General features: G+C 44.4%; 2 protein-coding genes across 5 annotated transcripts in view; one reads left to right on the forward strand and one right to left on the reverse strand.

The window, feature by feature from the left end:
• Window positions 1–16000, reverse strand: part of TTLL5 (tubulin tyrosine ligase like 5) — a 136361-nt gene extending 120361 nt beyond the window's left edge. For 3 of the 4 annotated variants that reach the window (XM_082058450.1, XM_082058448.1, XM_082058451.1), the window contains exons 1-9: window positions 15939–16000; window positions 15239–15390; window positions 12611–12720; window positions 10643–10725; window positions 9585–9691; window positions 8898–9028; window positions 8175–8257; window positions 6152–6221; window positions 5774–5858 (exon numbers count right to left, since the gene is read on the reverse strand). In XM_082058450.1, coding sequence (XP_081914576.1) covers window positions 5774–5858; window positions 6152–6221; window positions 8175–8257; window positions 8898–9028; window positions 9585–9691; window positions 10643–10725; window positions 12611–12720; window positions 15239–15312 — 743 coding nt within the window. In that variant the 5' untranslated portion in view covers window positions 15313–15390; window positions 15939–16000. Of the gene's footprint in view, window positions 1–5773; window positions 5859–6151; window positions 6222–8174; window positions 8258–8897; window positions 9029–9584; window positions 9692–10642; window positions 10726–12610; window positions 12721–15238; window positions 15391–15481; window positions 15877–15938 lie in introns of those variants that run through there. The other variant, XM_082058449.1, reaches the window with a different exon arrangement.
• A 293-nt stretch (window positions 16001–16293) lies between these two features.
• On the forward strand, window positions 16294–18836 carry ERG28 (ergosterol biosynthesis 28 homolog). The gene is made up of 4 exons (XM_082058011.1): window positions 16294–16552; window positions 16714–16804; window positions 18046–18164; window positions 18334–18836. Exons 1-4 carry the CDS (start codon window positions 16420–16422, stop codon window positions 18411–18413), a joined length of 423 nt encoding a protein of 140 aa, XP_081914137.1. The 5' UTR covers window positions 16294–16419; the 3' UTR covers window positions 18414–18836.
• The last annotated feature ends 208 nt before the right edge of the window (window positions 18837–19044 follow it).

Raw genomic sequence — 19044 nt, forward strand, 5'->3', positions numbered from 1 at the left:
TGAAGAGCCATTTCACTGTGAATTCACCACACTATGTGTCAAGCCCCCATTATGTCTGCAGGCACCAAGCAAGACAGGACCACCAGGCTCCCTGCTGTCCAACAAGGAGGTACACAGAGGGAGCGAAAGTCAGACAGGAGAGAGGCATCCCTAGTCAGCAAAATGGGGAAGTCTCACAAAAACACAAGCTACTCCTGGCCCCATGTCCTCTTCAGGCTTGTTATTTTCTCCTTGCATGGATGCCTCTCAGAAAAACAGCATAATCCACCAATTCAACAGTTGGCTGTAAGAACAGCCTTTGGACTGCCACATAACTGAACTTGGTGAGTCACCTTCAAAAGCAGGTCAATGTTTGTAATTAAGACTGTAGTTTATTAACAATGCACTTCTTCATACTAGGCTATAAAAGGTATGTCAATAAATATATTCCATTACGTATTTTGGAAGTCTTAGATAAATAAAACTATCTAGACTTTTAACATATGATCAGATGATGGAGTTACATTCTCAGGCAAACCTGGACCAAGCTTGCCAGGACCATCTCTTTCTCCAAACCTGTATCTCAAATGCAAAGGTGCCAGCTACAGTTCTGCAGGCTGTGAATCACAGATCGCCAATCTAAATGATAATTGCCCTTTTCAGCACCAAGTTACTAAATATCTGTGAATTTAACAGATGTACAGCAGTACACTTCGTCTACTTTTTAAAAAATTTGTACTATCAACGAGTTCAACACCACATTTTTCAGTCCAACAGACAGGGATATTAAGTGACCTAGTGCTGCTTTATGCCTTAAGCACAGCTTCAATCTTGTTTCAATCCTCAAGAAAGAGTGGAAAAAAAACAAGCCCACCTCCTCCAAACAGATCACTGAATACCCCCAGATGAATCTATTAGCAACATTCCTTCTAGAGATGGCCCAGGCCCAAAACATGCAAGAGCAGGTTTGATAGAGTTTTAGGGAGACAAGAACAGTAGTGTTGTAACAAGATGAAAACATAGAGCACATTCACTGATACCATTCTTAATAACTCTCCAGAAGCCTGACACCTGATTCTGCTGACCTAAGTTTCTGTCCCTACTAAATACAGCTTATTCCATGCTGGGTGGGGTAGAAATAGTTAGAAAAAACTGCTTAACATCAGCACTTCCTAAGTTCTACTCAATATTCTTTCAGGGGATAAACAAAAAAAAGCTTTGAGGTCAATATTTTACTGAAAAATTACATTAAAAAAAAAAAGAAAAAAAAGAGAACTTTGGCATGGGCAAGCCAGTTATTCAGTACTTCCAGCACACAACAAGCAACAATAGCTGAAGGCTTTGTTACATATCTCTGGGTATATACCCTTCACATCTCCTTCAAAAGAAGTTTTGTCTTCACTCTTCCACATGGAAAGTGAAACACAAGTTACACATGCTGGATCCATAATCCCTTTCTTCTCCTTAGCACTGAAGCCTCAAATTCCACCCTAGATCATGTAATTACAAGTGTAGTTGTACCAAGAGAAACGAAGCCTAAGAAAGTATCCAGTCAAACATCGCAAATGTACATTATGCCAAGTCTGTCCCTTTTAAAGATCTTTACATCTTATGATTTCCTCACAGCACTCCTTTTCTGGTAGAGGTCACCAACTTCACTGGAACAGTCAGGTTCCTCTTTACTTGGAATATGCAAAACATAACACTGAAGGGGAACATTACGTTTCAGACAGACAAAGGGAAAAAGAAATTCAACAGAACAACCCAGAAGAAGTCATCCTGATTACACTTCAGAGACCACCTACCTTCAGAAAGCAAACTCAACACATGGAAGTCACCGTAGCACAACACAAGTCCTAGCAGAGGTCCCAAAAACAGCTTCCTTTGTTGTGCTGGTAGGTTTCCCCTTAGATTGCTTCAATACCACATTTGAATACAGGCCCTAATCTTACCTCCCAGTTCTCTGCTACAAATTGCTTCTGCTCTTAAGCAGTGCAGTTTTTTTTTCTTTAGTAAAGAATAAAAACCAGCTTCCACTCCCAAAGGTTAAAGCATTCCCCCTTCCCCACACAGCTCAAGTTTAGTCCCAGCTTTAAACCAAAGCATTACATTGAATGAGGCAATAAAAGGGTCTCTCCCAGCACTTAACTTGCACTGTTAAATGGAAGGCACAAAAGCTAAATAGGAAGCCAGAATCCAGTCGCCCCAGATTCTTTAACTCTCACCAACCGAATTTACAAATCCAGGGCACGGGAAAAGCCAAATCGCTAACGCTAAAGACTACTAGTGCCATCTGGAGGCCACACAGAACAGCCTACCTAAAGTTTTCTGTCAACTTCTGCTCATGCTTGAGTGCTGTCCTCTAGAGACAGGTTGCCAGCAACTGCTGCATAGACACACCAACTTGTCAGCCATAGATGGGAAAAATTTCAGAGTAAAGATACTGTTTGCAATAAATTTATACCTACCATGTGAAAGCATTCAACTACAAGTGTTGCTGCGAGCCTTCAGCCGTAGCTGACAACAGCTGAAATTGCTCACGGCATAGCTGAAGTTCCATAACAGAACTAGAGTTACCCTCCAAAGTCAGGACTGTCCTTGGACCAGAGATAGCATCTCGTTATTTCCTCTACACCAGTCCTACAGTTGTACTGGTACAGGTGACAGTATCACAGAGCTGCATTGAGATACCTCATGTCACAGTCTCCATATACGTGGTAACTCTCAGAGAGAGCTGTAATATGGGATGCAAGTTGAAGGAAAGGATAACTGCCATTATTAATACTGTGGTGTCCTGTACATATATGTTCCACTTGTCATGTATGTGGACACCATGTGTTCTAGATTTGATTATTGTTTAAACAAATGGAATCTAAACATGTATAAGACTGTTAAGGATTTTAGAACACTGAAAAGTGACTTGCAAATACTACTGCAACATGGGATCTTACCAACATGGAAAGCCCAGAATTGTTCAGATGGATGCTTCTGGATGAATACCCAGAAAGAATAATTAAGCTATTCACTCACAGTTGACCACAACAGTGTTTCAAGCTCTAGAGGTGGATATTCTGAATGTCAAAAGAACAAATAAATTCAGATAGCCAGCATCTAAGTTATCAAGTAGGGACACCAGTTCACAAACTCAGATAAATCAGATCATTGTTTCAAGAGACATTTTACCTAGGACAGCCCAGGTCATCTACAGTCTTGCTACCAGTAGGAGCTCCTAGACTATCTTCCAGCAAGGTATTTCCAGGGACATGAAGGATAAAATTATTGGGAATAGCAAGCACAAATTTTCTGAGAGCAAATCACATCTAATGCCTCCCGATTGCCTTCTAGGATGACACGAATGGTTCTGGGGACAAAGGGAGAGAAGTAGGAGGCAGGGCTCAAGACTTGAACACTCAAATGGGTCCTGTAAAGCTGGAGGAATGAGCTAACAGAACCCTCATGAACTTTACCAAGAGCAATTGCAAAAGTCTCGTACCTGGGAGGAATAACCCTGTTCAACAGTGCAGGTTGGTGGACAGAAAGCAGGTCTGAAGAACAGACAAGCAGTCCTGGTGGACAACAAACCAAATACAAATTAGCAGTTTGCCTAAGCAATAATGAAGGCTAACTACATGCTGGGCTGTATCAACAAGAGTGCAGCCAGCAAGCTGAGGGAAGTGATTAGCATCTCTTACTCGTGAGTGCTTAGCAAGCACTGGACACACATCTGGAACATCCTGTCCAGTTACAAGTCCCCCAGTACAAGTATTGACTAAGTGGAGCAAGTCTGGCAGAGAGCTATTAAAATGGTCTGAAAAACATGATGTACAAGGAGAAGCTGAGGAGAAAAGGATTGTTTAGTTTGCAGATGAGGAGGCTATGAATAGATCTAACAGCTGTATTCATCTCTTAATGCATGGCTAGAAAGACAGAGTCAGACTTTTCAGAAAGGTGCATAGCAGAAGGACAATAGGCAGTCAAATTGCAACAAGGAAAATTCTGATTAGATATAAAACACACACATTCACAGTGAGAATAATCAAATATTGGAACAGGTCATCAGGAAAGACTATGGAATCTCCATTTTTGGAAGGTACTTGGAACTTTACGGTATAAGGCTGTAGAGTACCTACCAAACTTTGAAGAAGGTCTTGTCTTGAGAGGACGTTAGACTAAAGACCTCCAAGCCTTCCCTTCCCACCTAAACAATTTGACGATTTTATCTTAAGTGATTCACTAGAAGTTTGACTAGGGTATTTCAGTCAAAATAATACACTTGCTCCTTTCCTCATTTCCTTTCCTGGACCTCTAATACAAATAGAATTGTTAAAAGAAAAAGTATACGCATGCCCATACACACTTCCATCCCAAGCAAAACATGTTACTCTACTGTCAGAGACAAAAGCTATCTATCATGGAACTGGCACACTCGCTCCCAAACATAGTAGAACACTCATCTCTTACACGGATGGTTTTTTAGGATTTTAGTAAACTCCCTTGTTACAACGAGGCCAGCAGAACTACCTTTAAGACATTAATGATGGTGCAAATAATATTTTGGAGGCCTACTGTGCACTGCCCATTTTCAGAACGTCCAAGCAATCTACTCATATATTCACAATCAATTATCTTGTTTCCCTCTTCACTTTCCAATAACATGCAATATTAGCAACTAACAATTTAATTGCTGATTCCCAAGACAGAAGTCTGGCATACCAGGCCTGTTTAAGGCTCCTTTTCTAAAGTGAATATAGTTGTCAAGTTTTCCACTGACCAAGATAAGGTGCCCCATCCTGTCCTCCTTTAAGGAAACAATCTGTTCACATGATGTTTGCAGGGAGAGGCACATCACAACACACCTGAAGGGGATCTGTTAATCAATTTAAAGGAGGATATTTCTCATGGGAACATAATTAATATACCCTCTTGGATTCAATATCTGCTTTGGATAAAGCTGGATTCAGTATCTGCCCAAGTCAGAGCCATGCAAGCTTGAACCCTACATATATTCTTTCTGTCTACATCAGCTGTACTTCTAACACAGATTCAGCACTGCTCAAAACTATTGCAGAACAGTCCTATAATGCTCTTTTCTCAAACACCATTACAGTTAAGCTTCTGGTCTGTTGAAAATTCAGAGGGGTGATAATTTCAAGTTTATTAGTTACTATAGACAGGTATTTAGCTAGTCTCCTGTGATGAATAGAAACAGCTATTTTGGGTAGATAAGTGTTCCTCATGGGAATCTTAAGTATCTTTCATGGCTTACATGCAAAAGGAAACTCACATCTTGCAGGGTAAGAACAGTGAACTAGTCTAAACTACACTGTAGAAAATACAAATACCGACCTAAAATTCAGAAAAGCAGTTGAAAGTATTAAAACAAAGGCAAATACAGCCAACAACAGGTCTCCAACTACTTTTGTCTTTAGAATTAAACAGAAATTGAGGGAGTTTAGATTCCCTTCACCTTGGAGGATGGAGAAGGGGCACAAAGGCACCAAGAGTCCCAAGAGTTTCAAGAAGAACCCAACCTTGAGAATGGACATGCCTATGATGGTGTCTTTGGCCATTCAACCCTTAAGAGTTGAAGTCCCTCACTAAAGATCCTATATCCTACAGAAAAATTGACGGGACACAGCATGATACATATATTAATATATTAATATTTGAACTCTGCAGAAGTCTCTAACTGGCACTCCCTTCATTTGCTATTGTGTCAGGAGTACAGAGACAAGCCAAGATATCTCTGAATCACCAAGTGCAGGTACATGGAGAAAGAAGAAACCTCCCCTACCTGGCCAGTCCTTCTTCGTAGAGATAGATGACAAGTGGATCATAGGATGTAACCAGAACATAGAGGCGCACATCGAATTTGAAATCTGAAACACAGTTGTCAGGAGTCAGTGACTGCCAATATCTTTCAGACATCATATCCAGTTGAAGAATTTCAACAGACCCTGACAGCAATAACCATTATCTGCTACTGACATAGGTGTCTGGAGCTTTCCTAGCTGGAAAGCTTACAGATTTTAAGGAATTCTCTAGCTACATTTTTCTAGTACTAGACAAAGACAGATCACTCAATTATTCAACTACATTCCTGCAAAGGTTGCAGAGATCCTCAGGTGTGGGGTTTGGGGAAGAGAGAAGAGCAATTCCTAAGCACACTCACCATCTATGAGCAGGGGGTTGCTGATGTAACGAGACACCAATATGTTGTCTTCCAGGACAATCTGGTTCGGCTACAGAAGAATAGAGAATCCGAGAGTGAAAAAACAGGAGGCTTATTCCATAGGAAGATGACTAGATCAAACCCACAATTTTTTCCAGCCTTTTCCTCCTAAAGCCACTGTGTACCAACAACTATGTCTGGGGACAGAGGAAACAAAACCAAAATACACCATCAGTCACAAGATACATGAGATAAATAGATCCTAACCAGAAGCCCAGGAATGATCGCATTGCCAAAAAAACCTGCCCGTTGAAACTTCCAGATACATGCTCCTTAGAGTAGAATACAGATTTAACTGCCACGATGCAGAATAGGCAGGAAAGAACCACATCTAACAAGTGACTGTCGTTCTGTTTGTTTCTCAAGTGTTTAGGCAGGGTTTAGAAGACACTGGAAGGAATATGCAGCTACAGTTGGCAAGGAAATCACAAGGGAAGAAAGTGACTCTTCAACTTGTGATCTTTAAAGCTAGATCCTGGGCTGGTATCCAGCTTTTTTGCCTACATAAGTAAATACCTTCTACTGAGGTTCAGTTCACAGCAGGGGCTACTGCACCAGGAAGATGCTGCCCTCGTAGCTCAGAACAGAAAGCTCTCTCACACACAAATACACATCGCAGAGTCATGGCAAGAGTTGGAAAAGCTTTTGCTTATTGAAGTGCCTCTTTTGTAACCAGTTTTAACTACTCATGCAAGCAATTTCTTGCCTGCAGTTGCAAAAGAGCCAAGAGAACCCTGTCATCCTGCCTTTATTCAATTTTGCATGTATTCAGCCACATCACCAGCATCATCAGCAGGAAGCCTAGGCATGTAGACTGTACATATACAACATGAGGGAACAAGTTCAACTTCCCTCAGCACATCACACAAAAGTGACAGCTCATTTTATTTTGGATCAGAGAAATTCAAAGGTTTGTTGTTTTGTTGGGGTTTTGTTGTTGTTTTTAAATACTTTTGTGATGAGATTCCAGAAGACACTCCCTTAATGGCATCACACCAAAGGAAACTGAAGTCTTTGGGCCAAACTAGCTGAAGTGTTTCTGGAACAGATATACACAAAGGGAGATTGGTCCCAGAAGGGTCTTTTCCCCAGTTCATGGCCAACTGCCATATAAGCCTGAGCTCATTCCTCTCTTTCAAGCAAAGAAAAAGCTGAGTGCATCTCTGGAAATACTTAACTCATACACTTGGCAAATTGCTCCCTTATTTTATAGGAAATGATCCAAGTAGAGAACAGATGAGGCAGCATGACCCTTTCAGTGCAGGGGAGTCTAAAGGGGTTTGAGTGAATGAAAACAAAATGACTCACCAGTCAGTTTTGCTGCTGAGAATATTTACTGGAATCCCGTCATGTGTTTGGCTCCTGCCCAGATGTATTTGTTACCTATGATAACCTAACTCCCTGCAAAGCCCCCAAAGGTCAAAAGACACTATAACCAGCACATTGAATTCGAAGAGCCATCCCTATTACAGCACACTGGCATTTAGATAACACAGCTCTAAGACTGATACACATCCTGCTGTGTCATATAGGGCTTCATTTTAAACAGACTTTTCCAGGGTGATGACGGAGAGAAGGGGACTGTCTGAGGACCATTTAGTTCACACAGGGAAACAACCAAGGAGAGTTCTGGGAATCTTCCCAAGGCCCACCTACTGTCAGCCACAAGGAGAGCATGAAGAAGCACAGCTGCCCAGACTGACTCAGGGAGCATGTACTTGCTCCTAATAAGCTAAGACTTGAAAGTAGGTTGCAAGATAAGCACAGCATACAAAGAAATAGCTTGCTTTTGGTTATGCAGCATAGGCCCAGGCAGGCTTGGCCAGCTGCTCAGGACTGTCGAATTGTTCACCAGTGCATGGCTGAAATCCAGAGCAGGGCCAGTGGCTGCCCCATCACCTAGAAGCTGGTATAGATTTGCAGACAACATTACTGAAGCGCAGTCCTTTTGCTGCACACTTACATTGTTTATCAGGTAGACACCTCGACCCCTGGAAGACGCCACTGGCTTTACTATCCATGGGCCTCTGTCCTTAGAATAGGTATCTGGTTAAAAGAAAACAGCACAAGTTAAAAACCTTTCATTTTGCCTATTCACAGAGGATCGAGAATGAATAATTTTGCCTACAGTAAAAGCTTTAGAGAACTCCATAAAGAGATCAAAGTCAACTCTTCTGATGTTCCACTTTACCCCTTGGGACTCAATTATTGCAGCCCATCCCTGAAGCCCCTCCTGCTGCTCAGATAAATTCATTTCTCTGTCCTATGCCACTTTTTGGCACTTTTCTCTTCAGTACTCCCAGGTATTAGTCAGACATATAGTAAAGCTGATCATCAACAACAACATAGTGCACCAAAAAAAATCAAAACCAAACAAAAAAAAAAAACAACAAAACCCAAATAAACAAAACAAAAACAAACCCCCCAAAAAACACACCTCAAAATCTCTCAGTTCTGGAGCCTTAGGCCCACATCAGCTTCCTGAGGACTTACGCAGGCATGGAATAGACAGAGTAGAAATTACATTAAACAATCATGTGGGCCTTTTCCACTGTCTTTCCAGCTTCCTGTGATTTTGTTGCCTTAACTACTGGCATGATCAACAGGTTGAGATATTAAAAGTAATTCCCTTTCCACCACCCAGTTATTTTGCTTTAGGTCCGGGCATCATCAGCCATTTACTTACTGCAGAAGTCCTGGTACTCTGTAGGGAGGATAAAGGTCTGAGGTAAGATATGGAATGTCTTGAATCCATGGGCCAGCTGCATACGACTGACATTCTTGTATAGTCTGTCCTTTCGTGTCAGTTCATAGGACCTAAGTCCCAAAACATGAGACTGTATCTATTTTTCCCCACATTAAAACTACCCACATTACAGCAACCCTCTGTCCTAGTTACCAATGCATCTGTAGCTCTGCAGATGTCTAAAACCTAACCTGCAAGTACTCTTCAGGTTAGGTCTCTGCCCCATGGCCATATTAATATCCATCCTCATTTGTAACACCTCTTGCAATTCTCAAGACAGACTGAAGCCCAGCAAACTGTTATAATGGTGTTGGTAAACTTTAGCAGATGACATATGACTGTCTCTGTAACCAAGAACCCAAAGCTCCAATTACTTTGTTTGTACTACCAAATACAGAAATTAAAAATCTGTTGTTTGAGCTACAGACAAGCACTTCAACTCACATAAAATCTCCTCAAAACCCAAAACATCATTTAGAATGAAGACAGCATGTGGCACAAGCCCAGTACCTTGGGAATTTGCAGTATCGTGCATACCTTTTTTTTTTTTTTTTTAGAGCTATGTATGTTCAGACTTTTGCAAGCCATCACAAAAATATTCAGTAAGACATGATATCAAGGCCTTACCTGGGGAAATGATTGACTTTTTGAATATCTGTAAGGGAACGCAGCAAGGAGGGCTTCAAGTGTGATCCTGTCCACATGAGATTATAATCGCTGCTATTAGGGTGCACCTAAAAAGCAACATAAAAACACCACACACATAAAAACACAGAAGTAATGAAAAGCACCACCACTTGTCCTACAGACTGTGACATCTATGAGACCAAAGTAATTCTAGTTTAAGACAATCTCCTCTACTCATCTCTAATATTAGCGCACTTTTAGCCAGACTCCTGTCCTAAGCTACTGTGCAGTGGTGCTGGGAAATAACCCTGTCATATTTTCCTAAACAAACCTGTGCTTTTGTTCTTTTTATAGACTGTTTAAACCATCTGTAAAGTGTTCTAGATTTCTTCACAAAGTTTGCGAGACCAGTTCCTCAACTTGGCATTATCCAGAAGAAAATGCACCTTGCACACACATCTCTCGGTGTCACTAGCTGCATATAGGACACCACTTAGAGCAAAACAGGTGCTAGAAGAGAAACATGAAACACTAAACCAATGATTCTGTGAGCCTGCAAAGGCTGAGAGATTAAATCCTTCAGACCTTCCCAAGGGTGTGATATGACACTTTAAAAGCAAGAAGAGAAAAAACACAACTCAACTTCAGCATCCCTTTTTCCCTAATTTTGCAGGCTAAAGGGTAATCCTGTGAGAGAACAAAATCGCAATATATTTCCTGTCTGACGGGCAGAGCACGTTAAAATAAACAAACAAAAAACCACCACCAAACAAACAAAAAATCCTGAGGGGGCCACAGCAAGTTCCTGGTTCTAACCTTGCAGAGTAGGAAAAAAAGAATAAAAAATCAACCAACCAAACCAACAAAAAACCACCACCAACAACAAAAATATATACAAAATGAAAAAAAAAAAAAAAACAAACCACACACACAAAAAAAAAACAACAAAAAACCACAACAAAACAAACCAACAACCAAAAAAACCCCACCCATCACACAAACTTCATCATCATCACCACCACCTTCCAACCATCAGATCTCAAGTTTATTGCACTCACCTCGTGGAATCCATGGGCAGTCAGAATGCTTCGAACTAGGCGGCTGTCTGTTCGCACAATCTTATAGGACAAGCGGTAGCGCTCTGTTAAGAGGACACGAGACAAAATATTTGAGTGTGCACTTCGAAGAATAAACCAAAGCTACCTATGCTACCAAAGAAGAGAGAGGAGCACCCTAGGACTCAGCACAGCTGCACTTAATCCCCACTGGAGCATCCACACAGTAGCAGCATGCAACAGGCAAAGGCTGATAGGAAATACCTGCCCATCTCTTGGGGCATTAACTCCAATGATGGCACTGAACTGACTCACGTCACTCCTCAGGTGTAATATTGCTGCATCACTGAACCCTATCATATCAAAATAAATTACAGGACAACCTAGCAAATGCCCAGATTTTTTTTTTTTTTTAACAGCTCTTTATACAGATTGCTTTATAACACTCCAGACTTTATTTCAGTTCTTTCTTCTTTATTCAAAATCACTATTCCTACCTAAAAGTAATCATGCCATATGCCCCTCGTTGACATGGCTAGCTTATATGATCCATTTTAGATATTGAAAACCCAAAATAAAACACTGAATTTTTGTTCACATCTCATCCATCTGTACTGATCTTCCAATAAATAACTACAAAAAACCAGTAGGAAGTAAAGTAAATAAGAAAAAGAGAAAAATCACTATCCAAGTAGAAAGTCATTAAAAAAAAGCAGTAAGCATCACTGGAGGTATAAGATAAATAGAAAGCAAGTAACAAGACTAGGAGCCAGTTGCCATACTAAAGGATGTGGAAATCCATAAAAGAGTTCAAAGAAAACAGAGGCAGAAATTGCAATGCTAGAATAAAGAATCACTTGGAAAAGGCACTTTACAAACTGGTTCAAACTGAGAATATAAGGATGAAGGGTAGATTAAACCTCTACCAATAAGTCTAAAGAAAAGAGTAAGATGTATCTTACTCCAAGACTGGACAAAGCTCAAGGAAATTTAACAGGTTGCACTATTCAGCAGTAGACTTTTTAAACCACAAAAAGCCTCTGCCTCCTGAGAAAAAGCAGGAGAGACACTACACTCCAGTTAGGATACAAGTTACAATTACCATCAGTTTCTGCCACTATTCAGGTATGTTTTTAACTCACATGAAAAGGATCAGGAGCTTCCACATACAAATCACTTTCTCCACCCCTTACCCCAATGAGCCAGAAGCATTTCTGCTTGGATAGGATATTAGAAATGAGAGCACCAATTACCTAAGAAAGGAAGAAGCAAGAGAAGAAGCATCAGCATCTTCACAAAAAGAAGCAGAGTAGATTTTAGCTTTTCTCCAACTCAGCACATCTAGAATGAGCTCCCAGCTGTACACACCCACAAGTACTAACTCTCATAATCCAGAGTGACTGTTTATAACAACTCTGCCTCTTATTTAGAGTCTCTCCCTTATTTGACACTAGAGAGGTTTGATCTCCTGGCTCAAGTGCTGCCAGAGCAGCAATCATTTTCCTTATGGCCTTACTCCCAGTTGTGAGCCTGTAGACACAGAGATTTCTTACTACAGCTTACTACTGTTCTTACCACTATGGGGCTGGCTGCTTTATTTCCCAGTGAACCCTCTCAAAACTCATTGCAACAATTGATTTTAAGTTCTTAGCTACATAGTAGTAAATTCATATTCTGGTTGTAAGCTTTAGCATGGCCTCCAAGTTCAATTTGCAAGCAGAAAATTACAACTCAAAACACATCAGGACCCAATGGAGGGACAAATATAGACATTTGTCACAACCCAAAGACGTGATAAACATTCATCAACTGACCAAGCATTTCTGAACATCTCAGTGCTCAGAGACAAGAGATGATTGCAATTTCTTTCCTACCATGTCCTATTCCCCCTCACAAAGAAAAGGGAACATCCAAGTAAGAGACTTCCACATCACACCTTCAGGCCAAAAGCTGGAACATAGTTGCACCCACCTCCAATTAGGCGGAGGTAGCTATCGTTGGTCAGAATGGCTTCAGCATGAAACACCAAGACAGGAACCCGCCTGCAGCCGCCACCAGTCCACCTGATACATGGATGATCCCTGAAATGGCAAGATAGTAGAAGCAACTGCTGAGTCTCAGACACACAGCGGTTACTTACAATGAGGACACATCAATTCTCCATACTTGCCCATGTTTGCCCACCTAGCCTGTGGCAGGACACGGGCAGATAACAGAAAATTGGCAAGGAGGATTATAAACATGCTCAAGTGACTTGGCAGCTGGGATGTAGAAAAATACATATATAATTGTTGTCTATCCCTGCGTGTTTGACAAGTAGAACATCTGTGTTCAGATAACATAGGCCTCTGATAGACTTAGAGGCATCATATTGAACATGCCTGAGATTCCTACTCTGCTGAGGGAAAGATCAAAGCACAGGGGTAAACTATGCCTGCGTGAATCCCTGAAAAGCAGACATGAACAGCAGGTTCAGCAATCCTCTGGCAAGGACTGAGATCCACGGTGTGCCCCTCTGACAGGGTGCTGCTTTGGGGATCACCTGATCTGCAAGGTAATGAAAATAAATTTACTCTCTGCATTTCAGCCCCGGTTTTGTGTTTGTTCCTGTACCCTGCCAGTGCTGACTCACACGCACATCCTAGGCACCCTTGGTACTCAGCTACAAACGGAATCGTCCAGATCATCCTCTTTGGGGGTTTTTCTTGTCAATCTAAGTTGGAGTTCTGATTTATTTGTATTTATTTTACTGAGTGTAATTTGAAAGAAACCCCATGAATTTTCGCAGCTACAGTTGTCTGGATTTACAGCCTGAAAACAGGATCTATAATTCAGGATAAACTATGATTGCTGGTATCCACATAACCAGACCTTACAATGCAGGTTCTGGTCTCCAACTTAAGAACTGCAAATCCTGGTTGCAATCCTGGACTGTGAAGGGCACAAAAAGGTACTCACACAGAGTTTGAGGAACTAGAATAGGCTTGGTTCAACACAACAGATAAACGTGTGCATTCTTGCTTTTTAATTCCTGCCAGATGCAGTGGAATGCAAACAGAATTCAGCAATGGTGCTTCCAACCAGCTACTCAAGCTACAGGTTCTGAGATACAGTGATCGGTTCTGTCCAAAACAACAAGCCTGCATTGGGAACTACCATCTCCCCAGAGGAATTAAGGACACACACACAAAAAAATTAACATGTGTTATATGAAAATCTTGAGATCACATAAAGAAAACCTGCCATCTCCCTAAGCAAATAAAACTCAGACTGCTTATTACCCACTGCACAAGGAAAAGGAACCATGAAAAAGTTAATGGAAATAGAGACTGAGAGATTGAAGAGACACCTCTCTATCTGCGCAGACAAGAAGAAATATAAATATTAGTAGAGATACACAGAAGCATTAGTCTACAGAATGTGCAAGACCATGGTCTGCCAATGGTTTGGAAAACCACAAAAGACAGAACAATTCCTACACTTAAAACATAGGAACAGAAATAAAAGAGCAATTTTCTGATGCTAGGACAAGTACTCTCAAGTATAACCTTGGTTCTCTTCACCAAGTTATTACCACTATCACCCAGACAAATTAATTTCATAACACCACCATCTGCTTCCACCACCTCTAAAGAAAAAAAAAATTAAAAAATCAGCTGCTGGGATGTAATTAGGTGTTCAGACTGGAAGGGACCTGAGAAGCTTCCAGAATTTACACTACAGGCCAGAGGCTTATATAAATGAGAAATGAGCTGAGGCAACAGGAGGGGAGTTTATGTTAAGCCTGTCCTGAGGATTTGCAGTAAGGCTCAATCCTCCAGGTGACAGTCATTCATTCCCAGCATGACCCTTGGTCACTTGATACAGACACACTATTACAATTATGTTCTAGTTGAAAGCAGTTCTGGACTTTCCCATCCATGAGGCTCTGGAAGCAACATTCCACTAAGTACCTTAAATAACTGCAGCTTGCAACCAGGCACTTAGTCACAACATGAACCCAAAAGAAAACCAGCAGGACATATTACAGTAGGTCCAGCTGAAACAGGAAAGGGATTCCACTCTGGGAAAGAATAATGGAGTGACTCCTTCACAAGCAAAGTTAAAAGAAGTTACTAAACAAAGATGGAATGGACACTAGTAAGTAATAAGAACTCTAGGAGTTGAGTTCTCACAAGATAGTTTTTAGAAACAGACATAAAGCATTGCCTATCAGTCTACCATACAGTGCACTCCCATCTCTGTAGCAAAATAAAAACAAACAAAAAAGTAAAGAAAAAGAAAGGACATTAATTTCCTTCATTTTCCTAAACATCATCAAGGAAGTTTCCAGCTTAGGAACCTGACAGGAAGAGATCAATGAAACTACAGACTTTAGAGTAGCCAAGGAAGAGTTGCACCTCCAACCCTGATGAATATGGTGGTCTTTTAGGCTACAAATGTAGGTAGGCCTGCCCACAGGCTTGAGGTTCAGACCAACCATCTTCCACTTTATTGGCAGGAGGAAGATAAAGAATGCAACTGTCTTTTCAGATTAGTACAAATCCTGCAGGAAGCACAGGGAGATAGAAACAGTTCAGAGGGTTTTTTCCTACTTACTCCAGCCCATCTACATCCTCCTCCTCTGAGGATGAGCCACTTTCCTCCAGATCTCGACCCATCCCAACTGGCATTTCCTCTGGGAGTTTTCATACAGCCCAGCCTCTGAGATTCCTTCCTGAAGATTCAAGAGATCTTGCAAGAGCAGTTACCTGCAATAAGGATTAAAAGCACGAAGACATAACCGAGCAGGACAGCAAGACAAATCAGGTAACACAACTCCCACCTCCTGTCCTCACAGACCTATCAACAAGCCCGTTACAAACTGTAAATCACCTCCTTGCCAGGGGAGCGTAGGAAGAAGCATCGCCTTCCAGCAGATTATTCCCCGCCTCGCCGTGAGAGTCATTCGGGCGCTGAAGCGCGTCCCTGCCCGGCGCTGCCCGCGGCCGCAGCACCGCACCCGCCTGCCCAGGCCCGGCCCAGGGAAGCGCCCGCTCCTCCCCGGCGCCCAGACTACCCCGCCGCCGGGGTCAGCCGGACACTCTAACGTCTCCACCAGCCCGGGAACACCCCTCTGGCCCGGCCGCGCCCAGAGGGGAGGCCGGAGCCCGGTCTACGCCTCGGCGGCCTGCGGCGGCCCCAAGAGAAACAGTAGCGGCGGAGAGGACCCGAGGAGCTGTGACTCCCGCCCCGGGGCCGCCGGACAACTGCCACTCGCTCTGAAACAGCAGCTCCCTCAGCCTTCTGCTCCCCGTACCTGCTCCCGCATTGCCCCGACAGAGCGGGCGAGCAGACACGGCGGCCCGGCAGCCGCAGCCCCTCCCGCCGCTTCCCCGTTACTACAACAACCGACGAGCGACGGCCCCGCCCCGGCCCCAGTGCGCAGGTGCCCCGTGCCGGCCCCACTGCACAGGCGCAACAGCCGGACCGCGCGCCGGGCCTTTTCTCCGCCCACCGGCGCCGCTGCTCTCTCCTCCCGCATAGTAGGCGAGGCCAAGGAGAGGCGGGACCGGCTCCTGGCGGTGAGGGACTCGATTGGCGGTGGAGACCTCACGTCAGCGTGGTGCGTAGATGGAGCGGCGCGTCCGCAGCCAATCGGAGCGGCAGGCGGCGGCGTGCGCCGCGGGAGCGGGTGGGGCCCCGGTGGGAGAGCGCGGCAGGTGCCCGGCTGCGCCGGGCGGTGTCCGCGGCGCGGTTGCGGGCAGGTTGTTGCGGGCAGGTTTCGTGCCGCCGGGAGGATGAGCCGGTTCCTAAACGTGCTGCGCAGCTGGCTAGTGATGGTGTCGGTCATCGCCGCCGGGAACACCCTGCAGAGCTTCCGCGACCACAGCTTCCTCTCGGAGAAGCTGTACACCGCCAGCCCCGGCCTCGGTAAGGATCGCGCCGGCCGCCCCGAGGCCTGGAGTCGCCTCCTCAGCGGCTGCTGCCGCGCCCGGGAGCCGCCCGCCGCTCCGCGGCGCGTCTGCCCGGCGGGGATGGGGGGCGGCGAGCGGGGCTGCGTGTGTCCATGTGCTCCCCCCTTCTCTGCGCAGTGAACGGGCTCCAGGCTCGGACCTTTGGCGTCTGGACCCTGCTGTCATCAGTGATCCGCTGTCTCTGCGCCATCGACATCCGCAATAGGACGTACGTAAAGCAGCACCGGAGAACCCCCCGCGGTTTGCTTGGCAGTCACAGCCCGAGCAGCCATGGCTTAGAGGGCAGCGCGGAGGAGGTGGGGAATCGAAAGCTGTCCCTGAGCTTCCCGTAGGGTTGAAAGTGTTTCCCCAAAAAAGCTTAAAGAGCAGTGCGGGATTTGGGTGTTAACTGCTGCTCCCTCCCTTCTGCCTCTGTGGGTAGAGCCTGCACATTTGCATTTCGTTTCTTAGCTCAGGAAGAAATTCGTAGCTCTGAGAACTTCCTATGTCACACATTTCTGAGCTCCAGCTTGGAAAGCATCTTCTGACGGCATTGCTGCTCTGCTGACATTAAGCAATTGCTAATGCTATGGTCTGGTGCTCAGTACCTCTTTTCCTATGACAGCTCAGTTAAGGACTGTGGCAGGTTGAGAGGCCCCTTGCAGTGGTCTTTACCTGCTGCCTTCTTCCATGCAGTCTCATCTGCACCCGAAGGCACGGCCCAAGGTGCAGCCTGGTGCTGTGGTGGGAGACAGGCTGTTTCTCTCTGTAGTAACAGGAGTATCTCTGGGAGAGGTTTCCAAGTAGGGTGTTTCTGGGTCTGTGCTAGACAAAGCTTGCGTTGGAGTTTGCTATAGCTTTTGTCACTCTGTCCCCCTGCCCCGCAGCAGAATTCATTGTTCACCTGGTAGCATGTGCTTGGATTGCCCAGGCTTGTCTGTGGTAGGGAGATGCAGGGACTCTGTTATCTTTTTTTAGGGGTGGTGGCAATGACAATTACCATGAAGTGAGTTGTTTCTTGGGATTTTTTATGTTGCATCTCTTGGACGTGTTCTCTTTCACAGCTGTGTCCCCTAGAGGGTAGCAGAGCACAGGTTGAGTGATGCAGCCTAGAGTCAGAGAAGTCCTGTTGCCCTAGTTCTCAGCTCATCCAGTTCTTGCTCTATTTCGGTCTGCACATGTGCTTCTGACTTCACTGGTGCCCTACCCTTGCTCTCCCCTCTTCACCTGCCTTCAGGCCAGATAATGGCTGTCATTTTCAATGTACCATTGAACATGCTGCCCAATTCTCCTCTCAGCTGTTGCCCAGGGAGCTTTTACACCTCAGAAGGCAAGAGACCAAGTGCCCTCTGTGCTGCCACAGTGAGGACAGACTGGGCAGCGTGCAGATTTGCCTCTTTTTCCATTCAGCCATGCTCATGCCCACACTATGGGCTATATGATAACCTGGTTCTTTGTGCTCTCCAACAGCCTCTATTACATCACACTCTTCACCTTCTTTTTGGCTCTCGTTCACTTCCTCTCCGAGGTCTTCATTTACCACACTGCAGCCTTGACGATTGGAGTTATGGCACCCCTCATGGTAGCAAGTAAGTAGAGCTCTGCACCCTCCCCCAACAAACTCTCCTTGGAGGTATGACCCCCAAAAAAACCTCTCCATAGGGCTATGAGCTAAAGACAGGGAGGGGATGGTGGGAGGAAATGTCTCATCTCCTGTCCAGCATTTTCCCTACAAGTCATCCTGTATCTCCATCACAGGCTTCTCTATCTTGGGGATGCTGATTGGGCTGCAGTACCTGGAGGTAGAAGAACTGTCACAAAACAAGAAAAAAAACTGAAGCTGAGGGCCCTGTGTGGGTCAGCACTGTCTCCTGTCTTCACTGCCAAACGTCTACTAAAGCTCTGCTGAATCAATGTTGGACTCTGTCAATCATTCTTCATTACCAAGTGTTTTCACTTGTCCAGGCAACATTTTGACTGACTGATGCTGAAGACCAAGTCCCAGAGGAGTTTGGCTGAAAGCTTGCGGGGAGGCAGCGGGTGGCTGCCACCCTGGAGGACAGCAAGGAATGTCCCAGGCATGCCTAGAGCATTAAGGACTTCTCTCCCAGTGTATCTGCTGGGAGGAGGTGTACAGCCACCCCGGATCCACTGAACACTTGAGACTGGAAAGAGAGAATGCGTGTTATCCCCACACCGTTGTGTAACTTGCATGTATGTGTTCCTCAGGGGCCATTTCTAATAAATGATGGAAAACTGCAGGGCGCTACGTCTGTCTTTCTGCTATACAGCAGCAGGTAGAGGATTTGCAACCTCAGAGCCAACAGCAGTTTCTACTGTATGTTGCAGGATAAATCATCTCTTTTCATAGAAAACCTACTTTTCCCTGACTCCTTCCCACAAAGTTCCAGGTCGGGCTGCTCACATCTCACACGCACATGAACAGTTGTTGCAGCTCTCACTTCAGCA

Source organism: Streptopelia decaocto (genome assembly GCF_964273445.1).
Source record: "Streptopelia decaocto genome assembly, chromosome: 7".
Taxonomy (NCBI): Eukaryota; Metazoa; Chordata; class Aves; order Columbiformes; family Columbidae; genus Streptopelia; species Streptopelia decaocto.